This window comes from Camellia sinensis, chromosome 4 (genome assembly GCF_055761805.1).
Source record: "Camellia sinensis isolate YWXY chromosome 4, ASM5576180v1, whole genome shotgun sequence".
In the NCBI taxonomy this organism is placed as follows: domain Eukaryota; kingdom Viridiplantae; phylum Streptophyta; class Magnoliopsida; order Ericales; family Theaceae; genus Camellia; species Camellia sinensis.
Genome location: NC_138964.1, coordinates 168,094,997 through 168,115,514, shown reverse-complemented (window position 1 = coordinate 168,115,514; position 20,518 = coordinate 168,094,997). Strand labels below are relative to the sequence as shown.

The 20,518-nt window shown below is 42.1% G+C and overlaps 1 protein-coding gene across 2 annotated transcripts; it reads left to right on the top strand.

The window, feature by feature from the left end:
- The first annotated feature begins 15,252 nt into the window (after positions 1–15,252).
- DOT3 (Phototropic-responsive NPH3 family protein) lies at positions 15,253–20,097 on the top strand. 2 transcript variants are annotated; one of them, XM_028260956.2, is made up of 6 exons: positions 15,253–15,617; positions 15,905–15,974; positions 16,738–17,636; positions 17,765–18,035; positions 18,139–18,267; positions 19,448–20,097. In XM_028260956.2, the coding sequence occupies exons 1-6, from the start codon at positions 15,490–15,492 to the stop codon at positions 19,805–19,807; spliced, it is 1,857 nt and encodes a 618-aa protein (XP_028116757.2). In that variant the 5' UTR covers positions 15,253–15,489; the 3' UTR covers positions 19,808–20,097. The 2 variants fall into 2 exon arrangements, with proteins under 2 accessions (XP_028116757.2, XP_028116766.2); XM_028260965.2 differs by having other exon boundaries at positions 15,261–15,617; positions 17,906–18,035.
- The last annotated feature ends 421 nt before the right edge of the window (positions 20,098–20,518 follow it).

Below are 20,518 nucleotides of genomic sequence, written 5' to 3'. Positions count from 1 at the left end.
TCTAATCCCCTCACTATTTTCTAATACCATCTCTACCTCCTCCTTACCAATCCCCCTTCCAAGGGTATTAGCAATACCAAGGGACTAATAGTCCCAACCCTTTCTCTGCAAACAAACAGGGACTTTAGTAATACCTTGGTATTACTAGTCCCAATACCCTCCCTATAGCCCAAAACAAACAGGGCCATTGAGGCTTATTTTGATTTTGTCATTGATTATACTAAAGAATTTGTCGCCCATTTTAGTTTTTAACTCGCATAAAAATTATTGGCTTCGTAGATTATTATTTTTGTGCATTATGAATTATTGATTTACTTAAATACAAATTTGCAGATATTCAAAAATCGAGAGGCTTTAATTGGATGGACTCAGAAAGTTGGCAAGAGAAATGATTTGTTATCGTGCGTAAAGAATCTAATGTTGACGATGGGTGTTATGGGCGGAACGTCTCCTAGATGCTATTGGTTAAATGTGAGACATGCCGGTCATATCTGAGATGGGTAAGTTTATAAAGATTATAACTCACCATTCATGACTCAATACATAACTCAAATGCTAAAACCCAACACTGCTGAAGTTCCATGTAGCAATAAGAACCAATGACACCAAGACAAGTGGCGAGAGAAGGGCAAGCCACATCAGCAGACAAAGATCTGCAAAGTTATTACCACGTTATATCGCCATTAATGAGGCCGCTTATAGCAATTATTGCGATAACCCCTCTCCGTTGGAACAGAACGCCTTCACCATGAACAAGGTAAGATAGACTTTCGGCCAAGGTGACGGGTCGGAAGGGACAACGAAATGATTACCAGAAAATATAAGCAAAGGTCGAAGACAGAAAGAAGGTTAAACTTTTTATCTCTAATCCATCACTATACTCCACTTCTCTTTCTGACTTGCTTGTCGGAGGATTCATTGGGGGACTCCCCGTTCCCCGTTGAACTCGTGTGCAGGTCTTCCGGTGGGCTTGGTCATTCGGACGAAGGATTGAGGAGCGTGGATCAGTCCGACCCGTTCCGCCTAGAACGAACTGTATCATCAGTTGGCGCCGTCTGTGGGAACTCTCTTACTCCGCGCGCCAGTTGTGCACATTGTCGCCGGAGGCCCTTTCCCAATAACCCTTTCCTACCACATGCCAATGTTCCTGACCACCAAGCTGACCCTCCCAATCCAAACAACCCACCACAGTATTTCACCGAGCTCGCCAACAGCATTAACCTCCTGGCTGAGCAAAACCAAGCCCTGATTAATGCTCTACTCCAAAGAAACCTTTCTATGCCTCCTCTACCACCTCCAGATATCCCACCCAACCAAGAGTAAGCCCCAAGCCATACTATCCAACAGCCTAATCCACCCAACTTGGAAGGCTTGCGACCCCCTCCCCCAGATATAAATCCACCGCCTCGAGCGCCACATCCATCGGTCCTGGCACCAACCCCTGAAGGAGAGGCCAGCAGCGTCCAGCCCCCGCTACCCTCCGGTGGTGATAACATTCCTCTCTGGGATGCAGAACTTCGAGCCATGAAGCTCCAACTCCAAGGAGTCATGCAGAACATACAGCATAAACCCTCCACCACAGCCAACTCACCATTCGTCGTCTCTATCCGGGACAAACCTCTACCCCCCAAGTTCAAAATGCCCATCATCGACTCTTTTGACGGTACGACAGATCTAGCCGACCACTTGGAGACCTACAGAACCCTCATGATCCTCCATGCATTCCCTGACGAAATCATGTGTCGGGCTTTCCCCGTGACACTCAAGGGGTCAGCTCGACTTTGGTTTAGTCAATTGCCAGCAGACTCTGTCTCCACTTTCTAGCACCTCAGTGACTCCTTCCTCAGCCATTTCATTGGAGCCCAACGCCAGCGACATCCGGCAACTCAACGTCAGACCGAGGGGGAGTCGCTGCGCAGTTTCGTTACCCGCTTCAACACCAAAGCCTAACAGGTAGCGGAAAACGATGACAAGGTCATCCTTACGGCTTTCATGGCCGGTCTGTGGTCGTCTGACTTCCTTTTCTCCCTCTCTAAAAACCCCCCGACCTCCATGGCAACCCTATTCTCTAAAGCTCAAAAATACATGAAAGCCGAAGATTCCCTAGCCGCCCGACAAGATCCTATAGCCAAAAACTCGACCCCTAGAGAGAAGAGAAAGGATGCAGAAACCAGAAATACCCAGTATAATAACCCAACAAGTCAGTATACCGACCGACACCCCCGAGCCGACCGGTCGGCACCAACCCGACCGCTCGGCCGGTTCGAGTGCTACACCCCCCTCAATTCCCCTATGGAACAAGTCCTCAATCAGATCCAGCGGGATTATCCCCTAAAATGGCCCCAACCATCACGGACCCATTCCAATCGGAGAGACCAGTCCAAATATTGCCGTTTTCACCAGGACCACGGCCATAATACCGAGGAGTGTGTTAACCTCAAAGATCAGGTCGAGGGCTTGATTTGTTAAGGACGTCTCAGTCGGTTCACGGATACTCGCCCTCAGCAGCGGCAACGGACTGAACCCATTAGAAACAACCGCCGGCGTACCCCTCCCCGACAACCAGCACAGCCTAACCAAGGTCATGATCGCCCTCCACAGCAACCTCGGGCACAAGGTAACCCTGCCCCACCTGTTGAAGAAATCAGAGTTATCTCCGGCGGGCTTGCTTGTGGAGGACCATCCCGCTCGGCTCAGCGGGCAGAACTCAGAAAAATAAGGCAGGGCTCAGACAAAGAAGTTGCCACATTGGATCGACCCCCCAAACAGCCCAGGTAGTGGACCGAGCCTATCACCTTTACGGACGTCGACTGCACAGGCATCCGTTACCTCCATGACGACCCTCTTGTCATTTCTGCCCTTCTCTCCAATTACAAGGTCAGACGGGTTCTCGTCGACAACGACAGTTCTTCAAACATCATCTTCCTCAATTGCTTCCCCTAGCTTAAGATCGGGAAGGAAAGTCTGTCTCATCTCCAAACCCCTTTGGTCGGTTTCACTGGCGACCGGGTGACTTCCATCGGCTCCATCGATCTTCCCATCACAATCGGCGAGTACCTGCGACAGACCACAAAGTTGCTTACCTTCCTTGTTGTTGATTGCCCCTCTGCCTACAATATCATCCTTGGCCGCACTGCCCTAAATGCTTTCCAAGCTATCACATCCACCTACCACCTTGCCATCAAGTTCCCCACCGATCTTGGGGTCGGGACATTGAGGGAAGAGCAGACCGTGGCCAGAGAATGTTATGTCGCCTCACTTAAAGAAGTCAAGCTAAAGGAGGCTATGATCATTGAAGGACTCGACGTCAGAGACGAGGACGAACTGGTTAGGGGGGAACCAGTGGAGGAACTTGTCGAGGTCCTCATCAATCCCAACAACCCGGCCAAAATCGCCAAGATTAGCAGCCACCTATCCCCCCAGGCCAAGGCCGACCTCACCGCCCCCCTGATTGAACACAACGATGTGTTTGCCTGGACTCACTCCAATATGCCGGGTATTGACCCCTCCTTCATCAGCCACCGTCTTAGCATTGAGCCCCATTTCCGACCTATCCGCCAGAAGCAACACATTTTTCACCCGGAATGCAATAACCTTATTGCTTCTGAAGTAGATAAACTCCTTGATGCATAGTTTGTCACAAATGTGGACTACCCCAGATGGCTGTCGAATGTGGTTCTGGTTCGTAAAAACAATGGTAAATAGCGACTCTGTGTCGACTACTCCGACCTCAACCGAGCTTGCCCCAAAGACAGCTATCCTCTCCCTCGCATAGATCTACTGGTTGACGCCACGACCGGTCATCAAATGCTCAGGTTCATGGATGCCTTCTCTGGATACAAACAAATCCTAATGCACCTATCCGACCAAGAACACACCTCCTTCATCACCTACCAAGGCACCTACCATTACCGTGTGATGTCATTTGGGTTGAAGAATGCCGGGGCCACTTACTAACGGTTGGTCAATGCTGTCTTCCATCATCAGATAGGCCGTAACATGGAAGTATATGTCGACGACATACTGGTCAAGAGCAAGCTTTCTACTGATCATCTGGCCGACCTGCGAGAAACCTTCGCCACCCTGCCAAAGTACCAAATGAAGCTTAATTCAGAGAAATGCGCCTTCGGCGTAGGATCTAGGAAGTTTTTGGGTTTTATGGTCAGTCAGTGGGGCATTGAAGCTAACCCCGAAAAGATCAAGGCCTTAGTCGAAATGCAGTCACCCAGAACGGTTAAGGAGGTTCAGAGGCTTACTGGCCGAGTTGCCGCCCTCAATCGCTTCATTTCCCGAGCAATGGATAAGTGCCTCCCCTTCTTCAAAGTTCTTCGGCAAACTTCTGAATGGACAGTAGAATCCGAAGAGGCTTTTCAACAGTTGAAACAGTGCATGGTTAACCCCCCTACTTTCTCAAGCAATCACGGGCAAACCCCTCTACCTTTATGTAGCCGTGTCAAACACCGCAGTTTGTGCAGCACTCATCAGGGAAGACAGCTCTGTCTAAGGACCGGTCTACTACATCAGTCGGGCTCTTAGGGGGGCAGAACAGAACTACCCATTGTTAGAAAAAATGTCTTTGGCCTTGGTCACTGCCTCTAGATGACTCCGTCCTTACTTCCAAGCCCATTCTATAGTGGTCCTCACTAACCAACCATTGAAGAAGATTATGCAATAACCAGAACTTTCTGGCAGACTTATGCAATGGACGGTCGAGCTCAGCCAATTTGACATCTCCTACCGGCCTCGAACGGCGATTAAGGGCAGGCTGTTGCTGATTTCATCCTGGAATTTATGAATCCCACTCCAACCACAACTCCTCCGCCCCTGCTACCCCCTACCGAGCCAGAAGACCCCCACTCTTGGACCCTCAACGTCGACGGATCATCCCGCAAAGAGGGCAGTAGAGCTAGTCTCATCCTCACCGCCCCCGAGGGTAGTTATTTCAAGTGTGCTCTCTGGTTCCTGTTTGTTGCAAGCAATAATGAGGCTAAATATGAGGCATTGATAACAGGTTTCCGCCTAGCCCGAGACATTGGTGTCAGCCACATCCGGGTGTTCAGCGATTCCTAACTTATTGTCGGACAAATTACGAGGGAATTCGATGCTAAGGAAGACACAATGTGGGCTTATAGGGATATTGCACTCCCCCTTGCTCGACTCTTCAACACCTTCCACATCAGGCACATCCCTCGGACGGAAAACTCCAAGGCAGATGAAATGGCCCAGCTAGCTTCGGCAGACCAGTCAGACCTCAGCCACGATGTCCGCCTCGAGTACCTAGCCCACCCAGCCATTTCCCCAAACCAATAACAAGTTCACTTCTTCCAAAATGAACCCATTCCTTGGGCGGCTGACATCTTTTTATTTCTAACAACGGGGGAACTACCGGCCGACAAACAGCAGGCCGCCAAAGTGAGGGCCTGGTCATCCAACTACATTTTTGTCAGTGGCCTCTTGTACAAACGCGGCTTTTCATGACCGTATCTTTGATGCCTCAATCCAGCTCAAGCAACCTACGTGATGAGGGAAATCCATGAGGGTATCTGTGGTAATCATTCGGGCGCCCCGTCCCTAGCCCACAAAATACTTCGCACTGGTTATTTCTGGCCTACTCTCAATCAAGATGCGACTGACTTTGTGCTCAAATGTGATAAGTGCCAACGTTTTGCTAACATCCCACATGCTCCTCCTACAGAATTGATCACACTTTGCAGTCCCTACCCATTCGCCAAATGGGGGATCGACATAGTTGGCCCATTGCCCACTGGCCGAGGCCAAACCAAATTCGCCATCGTCGCCATTGATTACTTCACTAAATGGGTGGAGACAGAACCCCTTGCCACAATTACCGAGCGGAACACAACCAGATTCATTTGGCAGTCGATCGTCTGCAGATTTGGCATCCCTCAAGCCATCATCTCGACAACGACAAACAATTCGACAACGCCAAGTTCCAGAAATTCTGTGCAGAACTTCAAATCCATCCATGTTTCTCTTCCCCAGGTCATCCCCAAGCCAATGGCCAAGTTAAAGTTACTAACCATTCTCTTCTGAAGATCATCAAAACCAAGTTGGAAGCTGCTAAGGGACTCTGGGCTGAGGAACTACGGAACGTACTCTGGGCCTACCGCACTACCACTCGAACTCCCACTGGGGAGACCCCATTTCGCTTAACATACGGCGCTGAGACGGTCATCCTGGTGGAAATCGGTCTTCCTACCCCAAGGGTTCTACATCTGAATCTAGAATTAACTGAAGAGCTGCGTCGGCAGACCTGGACCTAATTAAAGAGCTCCGAGAAACCACTGCAGTCAAACGGGCCTCATACCAACAGAAAATGAGAACACACTACAACCGCAAAGTTCGACTGAGGGAATTCGTAGTAGGGGATCTTGTTTTGCGAGAAGCAACTCTTGTCACCAAAATTCCGTCTGAAGGTATGGCAGCCAAATGGGAAGAACCTTACACTGTGAAAGCCAGACCTTGTCCGGGTACTTACCGACTTCAGGATATGGAAGGTCGAGACCTCCTCCATCCTTGGAACGCTGAGCATTTGAAGCGTTATTTTCAATAAAAGTTGTATTTTGTTTTTGACAATCTACGCATTCGCATGCTCTCATTCTCTCCTCATATGGTGTACATTTATGATCAAATGGGCTACACTTTATATGACAACAAGCTTCTATCTCAGTTATTTGTGTGGTATTTCAATAATGCCTTGATTGCAGCCTCAGCCAGACTGAGCATGAAGAGCTCGGCCAGACCGAGTTACTTAAAGCCTCAGCCAGACTGAGCATGAAGAGCTCGGCCAGACTGAGTTACTTAAATCCTCAGCCAGACTGAGCATGAAGAGCTCAGCCAGACTGGGTTACTTAAAGCCTCAGCCAACTTGAGCCACCATTACAACTTTATGATCATGGCATAGTTGCCATACTTAGTCAAATTCCGGTTCAACGTTTTCCAAGTCAGACTGGCTCCTTACGGGGTCATGATTCACAACTACACTCCGCATTGAGATTTTCTTACATTTCAAACTTCACTCTGCATTGAGATTTTCTTACATTTTAAACTACACTCTGCATTGAGGTTTTCTTACATTTTAAACTTCACTCTGCATTGAGGTTTTCTTACATTTTAAACTACACTCTGCATTGAGCTTTTCTTACATTTTAAACTTCACTCTGCATTGAGATTTTCTTATATTTTAAACTTCACTCTGCATTGAGGTTTTCTTACATTTTAAACTTCACTCTGCGTTGAGGTTTTCTTACATCTTATACTTCACAATAATTTATACACAAACCCTATGCAAGTCACCATTCTCATTTATTCATAATGATTTACAGAATTACAAACATGAAAACAACAGTATGCCAAACACAATTCACAATTCACAATTTTATTTATTCACAAGTTTATACATAAGTCTATTACATAAATTCCAAAAAAAAAAAAAAAAAAAAGGCAAACAAACAAAAAAAAGAACAACCAAACACAACAACCCAACCTCCAAGCATAGATGTTGTCCAAACCATTTATTCCTCTTCACTTGAGCCGTGGTCTTCTTCTTCAACACCCTCGTCTAGGGGGGTCTGGGCCACGTCGTCTTCATCAATCTTTACACTGTTGAGGTCTAAGTTTGGGAACAACTCTTCTGCTTTGCATTTAAACATCTTCCAGTCGTTGTCCCAGTACTCAGCCATCTTGTGTTTGTAGAAGTCCGACCGTTGGAAGCTCTGGATTACTTCTTCTTCACTCCCGCTCCCAGCGGTCGCTCCCGACGGACTAGCCCCCCCAGATACCTCCCTTGCCAAGTTACTGGCGACCGCAGCATCGATCGCCATCTGGAAGTCAGCAGACCCCTTGAACTGCTCTACTGCATCGACACACAAGTCGGGGTATGCTGCCCTCTTAGAGGCTGCCTTGGTCTTCTCTTCTCCTTACTCCTTCTCCAACCTCGCCTTCTCCTCCATTGACTTGGCCCGCTCGTCCGCCAACGTCCTCTCCAGCCCAGCAATCTTCAGATCCAACTCTTTTTTCTCTTTGATTGACTAAGCTCGAAGATCTTCGTTGCTAGACATGGCCTCCTCCCACCGATCGTTGGCAACGGTGCAGGCTGCCGGGGCCTCTTCTAACTTCTTCTGCTCGTTCCCCAATTGGAACTCAAGCGACACCACCTTGCGGCATTCCGCTTCTAGCTCCAACTTGGTCGTGAGCAGTTCAGCATTGGCTCGCTCGGCTGAGTACCCCTGCACTATCGCCAACACTTGCATCTTCTTGGCCTTCTGGGCCTCTTCCAACCCCCTAATATACACACTTCGTGCAGTCTGCCTCCATCTAGCAGTTTCTCTCCTCAATCTTGCAAGTTGGGCCTTCGCCTCCTCCAACTTTGCCTTCAGAGGTTTCACTTCACCTTTTACAGCCGCCGCCTTTCTCAGCAGAGCCCCTGTTAAGGTGGTCGCCTTCATTTGGGCAGAGCACAACCTCCTAAATAGCTCAGCCTCATTGAACCTGGCCACCGAGCGCACGAATGCTTCGTCCACCACTCCCAAAAGATGATCTGCAGCCGCCCTGGCTAGGCCTTCTTCTCCCTCTAATCGCCCAGACACTGCGCGAGCATGATAGATGGCAATCGTCAGCCTGACCCTTCTCCTTGGGGCGCATGACCCCCCTTGGGCTGCTGCTCCACCCCCTCTTCAGGACCAGCTGACCCACTCTCCACTTGCATCTTGGGGCCCATGGCACTCATGGGTTCTCCTTCACTTTGAACTTTGTCCCCCTGTGCCTCTGGGACAGCCACCCCTTTTAGAGTAGCCTCCACTATCACCTCCTTCCTCCTCTTCAAGGCTGGCCCCTCCTCCCTCTCCCTTACCCTTCTCTTCTTCTTCGCCACAGCCTCCACCTCCTTGTTGGCCCTTTCCTTCAAAGGATCAATTGGGGGCGGTCGTGGCTCAAATTCACCCAAGTCCTTTTCCCCCAGCGGTTTGGGGCATAGTCGGATCCTCTTCCTCGCAATCGGCTTCGGCGGCCGGTCTACCTGTGACTCTTTGAATTTATTGGCCTCCGCGAGAATGGTCCTATCCTCCACCTCTTACACCTTCTTTCTTGCCTCTAATTTCGCCGGTTCCAGGTCTCCACCGGCCGGCTGGGGGCCCAACCTTGCGGCAAACAAGGCCGACGGCTGAACGAGCTCGTCCCATCTGACACCCTCCTTCTCCCTCTGTGCCTTCACCTTCTTCACCCTCTTCTCAGTTGCCGCTCCCAGCTTTGGCTCCACAGACTTGGTGGGCACTCCCCACACAGTGCGCACTCCAACTTCTCCGTTTGCGGACATGTAGAACCACCGCGGCCTCCACCCCTTTATTGATGATGGCAACCCCGCCACCAGGCCCCTCCCCGCCGCCGCCAGCAAAGTGACCCACGTTTCTTGCTGTCCCGAGGCCTTGTAGCATGCAAAAAACTCGTCCACCGTCATAGCTGCTCCCTCGTTCACCCTCGGCCACGCGCTTGCACAGGCCAGTACAATCTTCCACGCGTTGGGCATTAGTTGACCCAGCGCCATTTCCAATTTGTTTAAGACATCCCCTACCACCTGCGGGAGTGGCAACCTCAACCCTCCCTTCAACGCCTCCTCATAGAGGGAAAACTCCCCCTGTCGGGCGTCAGATGGCCTCTCCTTCGTTGTTGGTAGATTTAACTCTATTTCCGTTGGAATCTGGTATTTCTCGCGTATATCCACCAACTCCTCCGCGGTCATGATCGACTTATCGGCCTTCGTATGCCAATGATCTGGCTCAACCTGGCTGATTGGCTGCGCAGCCACTATCATTGTGGACGAATGAGGCCGCCCCACTGGCTCCCCCTTGCTTTCCACTTGCCTCTCCGTCCGATATTGTTCTGCCATCTCTACCGCATCATCGTCACCCAATGGATCAACTCTTGCTTCCTCTTGGGCCATCTCTCTCGTGTGTCTACGAATAGCTTCGGATGCGGGCGCAAGAAAATTCACAAAATGTTGTAGGGGTGTATCGCTAGCAACGAAGGAAACACTTGGAATGTTTTGATTTTTTGCACAAAGGTAGGTAAAGCGAATAATACCAAAGGCCAAAGGTTTGCCTGTATTCCAAGGGTCATAATTAAATTTCGTCAGTTTGAAAATTTTTAAAAATCTGCCAAAACTGTCTTTTCAACACCCTATAATGACCTATTGTTTCACTTATTGCCCAACGCCTAACCTTCCACACTACGAGATCCTGCCACGTGTACGATCACGATCCACTGCCCGTTTCTCCTTTCCTGTCTATTCCACTTCACTTCACCATGTGCCCCGCCACCTCTCGAGCCCCGCGCAGCACCACCAACCCTTCGCGATCGGCTCTTCCCATGGTCGGTCTCTTCACTCGCCCACCTTTCGCGGTCGGCCCTCCCCATGGTCGGTCTCTCCACTTGGCCACCCTTCGCGGTCGGCCCTCCCCCTGGTCGGTTTCTCCCCTCGGCCACCCTTCATGCTCGGCTCTCCCCAGGGTTGGCCCCACACTCGATCGCCTTCGCGGTTGACCCTCCTCATGATCGGTCAACCCTCCTCATGATTGGTCACCATTCGTGGTCGACCCTCCTCATGATCGGTCCCCATTCGCGATCGGCCCTCCTCATGGTCGGTCCTTCCACTCGGCCACCTTGCGCGGTCGACCCTTCTCATGGTCGGTCAACCCTTTCACAACCCTCATTTTCTTTATTATTTCCTTCGTTGGACTAAAGCTGCACTTGGGAATGGGAGACTACTGACATGGGTAAGCCCATAAAGATTATAGCCCACTATTCAGGGCCCAATACATAACTCAAATGCTAAAACCTAGCACTGCTGAAGCCCCATGTAGTAATAAGAACCAATGACACCAAGACACGTGGCGAGAGAATGGCAAGCCACATCAGTAGACAAAGATCTGCAAAGTTATTGCCACGGCACATCGCCATTAATGAGGCCCTTTACAGCATTTATTGCGATAACCCCTCTTCGTCGGAACAGAACGCCTTCACCATGAACAAGGTAAGCTAGAGCATAGACTTTCGGCCAAGGTGACAGGTCAGAAGGGGCAACGAAATGATTACCAGAGGATATAAGCAAAGGTCGAAGACAGAAAGAAGGTTAAGCTTTTTATCTCTAATCCATCACTACATTCCACTTCTCTTTCTAACTTAATTGTCGGAGGGTTCGCTGGGGGACTCCTTATTTCCCGTTGAACTCGTGTGCAGGTCTTCCGGTGGGCTTGGTCATTCGGACGAAGGATTGAGGAGCGTGGATCAGTCTGACCCGTTCCGCTTGGAACGAACTGTATCATCAATATCCATAAATTCTATAAACAAAAGAAAAACAATGCAATAATCAAATCATGATTGTAAATCGCTTAAATCTATAATAGTTCTGCATTGCTAACCATGCAAATTGACTTTAAGGTTGCGGATCTAAGATTTGAAGAGAGATTATTATAGGGAAATGAAAGGAAAAGTGACATCAAGAAATTTTTAATAAAGTTTTCGCGAAGCAACACTTATGCTGTGTTTGGTTGAGGGATTTGAAGAGGGATTTGGAAAGAGAAATGAAAAAGGTATGTGAAATGTGAAAAAAATATGCCTACATTTCACATAGTTTCACACACCTTTTCCTTTTCCCTTTTCCTTTCCAAATCCTTCCCCAAATCCCCCAACCAAACATAGCGTTATAGATCATGAATTCATGATTTTACATTGCTTCAATTCTTGATAAGGAGATTTGGTCAAAACTCCCTTTTAATAAAATTTTAATATATTAAGGACAAGTACAAAAAGTTTTTCTTAAAAAATCTAACAAATATCACTATTATCAAAATATTAAATTTTAAAATAATATAATTTTTAGTGTAGATGTCGGTTTTTAATAAAATTAATATTTTTAGAATTCTTTAATTAAGATCTATCAAATAAGATCCATATTGACTATGAAATTTTTTATTAAAAAAAATTATTATTGTTGAAATTGATGTAAATAGCAACAGTAAAATATTACTCTTTTTGATAATAACATATTATTCTTTCTCATAGTAACGTTTTACTCTGTTTGACAATTACTCTATTTGACAGAAACATGTTACTCTAATTCACAGTAATATGTTACTCTGGTAATATTATCCAAGAAATCAATTATGTATTTTTTTTTTCCTTAGGAGGCTTATGAAAAAAAATAAATTGGACAATTTTTTCACCAAACAAAAGTCTAATACAGGAGTTTTTGACTAAATTTCCCTCCCAACATCAATTTGTTCCAGAATTAAAGGACTGATTGGTATCATTTTCTTCTTTTTGTGTTTTCAAAAACAAATAATTTCGTTAGCAGGGCAAACAGGCTATAAATTTTTATAGTAAACTCATAACTTTTAAGAGCAATTACTGGAAAGAAAAAACTTAGTAGTGATTAAAAAACAGTCATACAGTTCGACTAAACAGAATCAAAACGATCCCATTTGTTCAGCTAAATAATACTGAATTTGAATTATTCGTTCCATTGAAGTTATCTCAACAATACCAGTTTGTTCTGTTGGAAGTATCTGAACAAAAACAATTTGGTTAGCAATTTAGTTCCAAACTGGCTAGTAGAGATGTAATTGGTTTGGTACGATCGGTATTTAGGTAAAAAATTATACCGAACCGATAATGCCGGTTTTATTAATTTGAATACCGATACATTTCGTTTCTCCCATTAAACCACACTGAAACCAAACCGTTGAAACGGTTCGATTTGGTACGGTTTAATCGGTTTAGGATTTTTCAAACTTGAACTACTTTTAAATATAATTATTAATCTATATAAAATTGTTAAATTAGTTATTTGTCTATCATTTCAAACATATCCAATCCATCCATTTAATATATACTTTTTAATTCCTAAATTAACAAAAATAAAAACAAAAAAATGTTTAAAAATACTAACTTCAAGAATAATGAGTTAGAGTTAAGATTATATATAAAAAAGGTTTACAAACTTAGGTTATAAAGATGCTAAGATTAATTATTTATTATATTTATTAATATCATTATATTATTAGATTACATATATATATATATTATAAATACAATATATATCGAAATGGTCAATTTCGGTTTAGATCGGTGCACAAGGTGCTTAAATCGATACTGAATCGAAAATTAAAAAAAATTAAATTTGAAGACAGCACAGACCGATTCTTGTTAAAAAACATATCAAATATAACCGATTTGATCCAATTCAATCGATTTGATTGATCTTTTTGATTATTCTTACATCTCTACTGACCATCCAACTATAACATCGACACTCTCTTTTGCAAACTATTTTTCTGAGTCAATAATCAAAACTCATGTTAAATATAAAAATATTAAAAAATAAAAATAAAAATTTCAAAAACAAGATTGTGAGAGGAACCTCGAGTTTGGAAGCGTGACGATGCTTCGAACTACATGTATGGCTTCCAACTTTTTTAGCAATGCTTCAAAATATTGTCAGTGGGATTGGAGAGTGAAGGTTTTAGGGGACAGGAATGAGGGTTACCAGAAAATGGTGGGTTCTCATAAAATTGTTGCGATTTTGGGGTTAGTGGACGCTGTGCTTTTGGGTGAGTCTATGGATGTGAGTGTGCAAAAAGTTAGTGTTAGTCTTGATATTACATGAGATGATCAAAAATTTTCTATAATTTCAAAATTATCGATAAGGTCCAAAGAAATAAGGAGTCTTAAAAAATTATATGGGAGCTAATAATTTCCCACACCTAAATAATTTTTTTTAATTTTTTTTTAAGAACAATTGTCATAACCAAGGGCGGAGGCACGTGAGGTCCAGAGGGGTCACGTGTCCCCCTCAACTTTTGAAAAATTATTTTTTTTGCCTCTAATAAAAATATAGATTTCAATTTAATCCAAGTAATATCTTGAAATTTTTATGTCACAAATTTCTTTACTTTTTTTTATAAAAAAAAAATGTTTGATTTATCACTTTAAATGTTTAATTATGCTAAAAAAAATTCTTATAAATTTTATAATAGAGAAATGTTATATATCACTGATATTTTGTCATTATTTTATATCACGTCTTATACAACACATAATTATTACACAATTAATAACAATTAATAATATATTGTCATGTAATTCAATTATTTAAAACGATGAAAAAAACAAGTAGTATATAATAGCCTCTATATATTATTTATTTATCTTTTTCTCATTTCTTTTTCTATCCTCACTATATCTCTTTATGTGTGTGCATCTTAATATAATTTTTTTTTCGTATTTTATGAGTGTATATGTAATTATTTTTTAAACCGTGATGATAGTCATATATAAAATAAATTAATAACAATAAAGATAATGATTAGTTAACTTGACTTTATATTTAAATATAACTTTTGCATCTTTTAGTCCTACCATCAAATAAAAATTAAGTTAAATTATGATTTTTGTTAAGATTTTAATTCAAAGGTGTCCCTTCTGAGCCAAAATCCTAGCTTCGCCACTGGTCATAACCTATGAAGTATGGGTACGAGTATAGTACGAGTATTGATACTGGTACGATACGGGTATGTTGATACGGTAAAATTTTAAAAAGTAAGATGCCGGTAAGGCTTTGGTACATTTGTAAAAAAATATTTATTTTTAGTTTGAAATAATACAAAAATTAATTAAATGGATTAATTTGTTAAGATCCAACCTACAATTAACATTTAATGCCAAAAATAAATGTATAAACCAAAATTAAATGTTATTATATTAAATAACTCATAAATTGTAACTTAATTTTAAAATCATACTAAACATAAAACTAAAAATAAAAAAGAAATATAATGAAAGAAATTTTATCTCTATAGTTTAAGAAAATATTGTTTCAACTGAGATATAGTACAGCTTGAATATATATTAGATACATCTAGGTACATTAAAAGTTAAGAAAAAAAAATTGAATATGTGTTTCGTGTACTCAGTACGTATGCAGAGTATCATACAAAATATCATACGCTGATAAGTACCCAATACTAATACGACATATTTGTTAAAATACCCATACTTCATAGGTCATAGCCAACATCTAAAGCCACACAATCATCTAGTGGCGATAGTCGCGTTTACGTGGTTTGAATTGGACTTGTCACAGCGAACATTCTGTTTGTATTTCCTAATGTACTCCACCTGATTGGTCTGTTCCCCATATAATAAGTCTATATATCCAATGCTTGTGACCTGAAAACTAACACACACAAAAAAAAAAAAAAACTATAATTAAAGAAGCCATGTAGCCACCAACCCTCTCAACAGTAATGCCATCCCAGCCACAACTCACCTCTCACACATTTACTCAGACCATGCCCCACTCATTTCAATTTCTTTTCCTCTCAAATGGGTAATGACCAGCTCCCACAATGACTCTGCACCACCAAGTGAGTAACTGTGAAGTCCTTCCCTCCAAAGTCCCCTCATACTATACCAATGGCTCTACAACATAGCCCTGGAAGTGATTCTGATGAAGCTAACCACCGAGTACACAACCAAAGCATAGTAGTTCCTGCAAACCTCATTTCCATAGCAGATAGCTTTGAAAAGAAAGAGCATTCATGGTAAAAACAAACACTCATCATCCTATTGTCCTAACAGTTGATGAAACATAGCTTCTTATTTCTAGAGAACGAGTTTATCAGAAATTTCTTGCCACAAGCCTAAGATCCTACAATCAATTTTAACAGCTTTTTCCCTTGGGCTATATTTTGATCATTGACTTGTGGTGGGAAAAGTCAAGAAGAAAATGAAGTGAAATAAGACTTTTTTTTTTTTTTTTTTTATACTTTCCACTTGATAAATCCATGATCTGAACATAGCACAAATTTGTGTTGGTGTGATCGTGCAGGTTTGTCACTTCTGAAATCCCAACAGATATGGCAATTCAAGTTCAAGAAATCACCTTTCATGTTCACAAGGTAACAACACAGACCTGGTTTCAAATTTCAAACAAGTGAAATGTTCAAAGTAAGGTCTTTTCTCAACAAAGTGAAACAAAAAGGACAAAGTAATACAAAACTTAAAGCAACAAATGTTTTGTCCAAATACAAATAAAATTGAATGTTATTATTCTTCTTTCCATTAACTTATGATCCTTATAGTTTATATTTAATTCAACATTGAGAATCAAACTAAGAAGTAACATTCTCAAAAAAAATTGCCATCTATTCTCTCTTTTGTTCTTTTTATAGATTTACCCAATAGAACATAACCTTCATTTCTCTACTCTCTTTGTGAGAACTAATATAAACATTTTGCTGTGCATGGAGGAGATTTTCTGTGGACGACTTTTTTTGGAAAATGTTTTTAGCTGAAACGAAACAAAATGAGCTTCAAGTGTAGCATTTTTCCACTAACCTTTATTTTCTGAGCAGACTAGAATCACTTTTGAAACAAATCAAGCAGCATCAACAAACAATTCTCAACCAAAAACCTTCAATCCTAGGGCATAAGGTATACCTAAGTTTTAGGAGTTCATCAAACAATCTATGAACAAATTAGTGAATCCGCAGAATAAGAAGACTGGAATCAGAACAACCTTCTTGATTGTGCTAATTTTCAGTTTCGTATAATATCTGAGCAAGCTTTTAATATAATCTAGACTTGTTGTGTCCCTAAAACATCAATACTTTGTTCTCTTGAGGAATAAAATCAGTTACTGGTCTAATTCTCCTGAAACAGTATCCATTGGTTTCAAGATGTGGCTACCTAGCCCAAGTCGAACTCTGGCCATTGAACTCAAATTTAGGATATGACTTGAAGCTCGAAAACTTCCCAGGTGGATCAGAAACATTTGAAATCATTCTAAAATTCTGTTATGGTCTCCCCATAGGCCTAAATCCTAGCAATGTCGCTGCACTGAGATGTGCATCGGAATTTCTAGAGATGACTGAAGCACTTGAAGATGGAAATCTCATTTCCAAGACAGAAGCTTTCCTCACATTTGTAGTCCTTTCTTCATGGAGAGACTCTGTCACTGTTCTCAAATCTTGTGAAACTCTATTTCCATGGGCTGAAAACCTCCAAATCGTACGAAGATGCTGTGACTCCATTGCTTGGAAGGCTTCTCGAGAAAATCCAACAATTGGAGAGATGATTAATGAAGAGAGCTGGTGGTTTGAAGATATGGCTACCCTACGCATTGATCATTTCATGAGGATCATAACAGCATTAAGGGCCAAGGGGATGAAACCAGAAATTATCGGTTCATGTATCATGTACTATGCAGGAATATGGTTGCCAGGCATGGAGGTAGAATGGGAAGGACTACGACGATACAGTTACAGCAAAAATGAACTGCAGTTAAAAATTCTGAGTGGAAGGAGACAGGAAGGGAATGTTGGACACAATAAAGAGCAAAGGATGATTGTAGAGAGCTTAGTGAGCATACTGCCTCCACAGAAAGAAGCTGTTTCATGCAAGTTCTTACTGAGGATGCTAAAGATGGCTTTGGTGTATTCAGCATCACCAGCTTTGATTTCAGAGCTTGAGAAAAGAGTTGGGATGGTGTTGGAAAATGCTAATGTAAATGAACTTCTTATTCCTAGTTGTACAATCGGAGATCAGGGAAAGCCATTGAAGTGAGTATTCCATCTTATTCATCCTAGCATGTCTAATCTACAGTCTTTACATACGAATTTGTATAAAATATTTCACAATGGCCAGTTTTATTAACACCCCAGTCAATAATCATTAACTGCTAGCCCAGTTCACCAGATCAATGCACAATGCACAACATAGATGTGGTGCAGAGAATTGTAGAATATTTCCTTATGCATGAACAACAACACCAACACCAGCAGCAGCAACAGAAGTCTGGAAAATTGACCATCAGTAAACTCTTGGACAGTTATCTAGCTGAGATTGCAGGAGATCCCAATCTCTCCATCATCAAATTTCAAGCTCTAGCTGAAGCATTGCCAGAAAATGTTCGAACATGCCATGATGGTGTCTATAGAGCCATTGATACCTACCTCAAGGTTCCGTAAATTCCCTCACTATCTGTGTCTTTTTTTTCTTTCTTTTTTTCCCCTATCTTTTAAGCAAATAACCTGAAGCCTAATCTTCTGATCTTCCCTGTAGTCTCATCCTTCCTTATCAGAACACGAACGAAGAAGACTATGCAAAATAATGGATTGCGAGAAGCTGTCATTCGATGCATGCATGCATGCCGCACAAAATGATCGATTGCCTTTAAGAACCGTCATGCAGGTAAAATTCACGAGTGATTGTGATCATACATTTCATGTATGCCAGTACCAGTGCGTTCCACAAAAGCTTCCATTAAACTCTTCAAACTGCAAAATTCGTTTCTTATATGAGTTCTACCAGTGTCCTCCAATTACATGGTTATATACAAATTCCTGAAAGAAATAAATAGTGTCATAACTTTAGGTGCAACTTCAGGAGCCTCCATGAAATATACCTTAAGTCTATAATTGGATTAGGAAACACTGCCGTACAATGCCCAATTAAAGGCACAAATATACAATTAGAAGTTCATCAACCCACTAACCAATAAACAAACAACATCATGACTAGATATTAGAATTGTATATTATCCATGTACAATAGATATAAGAGGGCTTGACTTGAGCCAAAACAAGCCAAGCTAGTGCCTGCTACTACTGCATATGATACCAATATAATATGCTGTTATGTAATACCAAAGTGCCAAGATAAAGTTTGTATCAAAAACTTTTTAAAGTACCAAACCAACAGCCAATGATCAAATTTTCATTTTGTTCTTCTGATAATTAGGACAGTTCCAAAAAAAAAAAAAAAAAAAAAAAGGGAAACTTTCCAGAAATGCTACAATAACAGCAAAAGCAATTTGGAAACGTATGAAAATTGCTATCAACTCGCACTAGGTGCTATCAACTCTTTGGGGCCATGTTTGCAGGCTCTGCTTGAGATTTGCCCGATCTATGCAGAGGGAACACTTTGTGTGGGTCTTGACATTAGTTGAGGTGCGCGTAAATTGGTCCAGACACCCGGTTATCCAATAAAAAAAAAAAAGGTATGAGAACATTTGAACAACATAAAATAAGACCTATTTAAAACCGAATAAATTTGGAGTTTATATATTCACTTAAATAACAAAACCAAGTCTTGTATCCAATCAAGTGAAATCGGCTACATAAATTCCTTTTCACCATTTTGCTCTATCAAGGGCTATATGCTTAGTTAAATTAAAGGTAAATTTGGGTTCAGAAAAACCATTAATACTATTGTAATGCTACTAAATGGCAATGTCTATATATTATCAAGAACGCATGCCTATATAAAGTCTACCTTGTGTACACAGACCCGCAAAAACATAGTATGAATAAACGCGGTGAGTTCAGACAGTACAACAGTCCATTTATTTCTCAAAATCTACCCCTCACAGGTTTTGTTGTTGGAGCAAGTAAAGATGAGGTCAGCAATGCAAGGGAAGGAGCAAGCAGGATGCGCTGACAATTCCGATCAGGAAGAAAGTCGGTCTCATGCAAAGGAGATCAAGATCCTCAAAGAAGAACTTGAGAAAGTAAAAGCAGAACTGCAAGAGCTGCAGATGGCCTACACTGAGCTGCAAAGAGAACATGAAAAGCCAAACAATAAGCAGAGAAATTTTTCAGGTTGGCCCTTTAACTGGAGGAAAATCAAGAACTCAGGATTTTTTCACGGAAAAGTGGATGGTGATGAAACTAGAGACAGACTGCAGACATGTAACAGGGTTAGTCTCCGCCGAAGGCTCTCTCTCTCCTAAGAATTCTGAAAATCAATAATCTTACACTATAATTTCCAACATAGCCAAAAGACAAGACAGAATCATCTACATCTTCTTCCCAACGTTGGTTTGTTTTGCAAATAAGATTCGAAGCATATTTGATAATTGTTATCTCAGTCTAAATGTATGGTTTGAAGTTGAGTGGGGTAAAGCGATATCCAGGAACATTTGAGGGGGTGTCTCTAAAATTATTAAATTATTTAATATGTGGTATTTCAGCCTATTATATATTGTCCTCAATGTAACATAATTCCATGGTTTTTCGATTAGTAGACAGTTCAAACAGAAAGACAAAATCTTTATCACAACTTTCTCTAAGAAAATTGCTTTACTTATCATAAGGAAAAAAAAATACTATTAACATTCAATACAGCCTGTTAGATAATATAATGTTGACTGCATATGACTTTTAGGGTGATCATGCAACGCAAACAAAAAAAAAAAAAAAAGAAAAAAAAGAAAAGAAAGAAAGACCACCTCCCAAAAAAAGCCCCCAGATGTGAAGCAAATGCTTGTGCAGAACATTATGTACTATTAGCTATAGCAATATCATTTGGAGTATGGCAATTCCATATGGAGTATATGCAAGACATGAACATTATGTAAAACTCATTGCAGGCCAATTTTCTATTGCTTGTCCTCTGTATGGCTGTATCTTGGTCCAAATTACAGATTCAGAGCTGTGGAAAA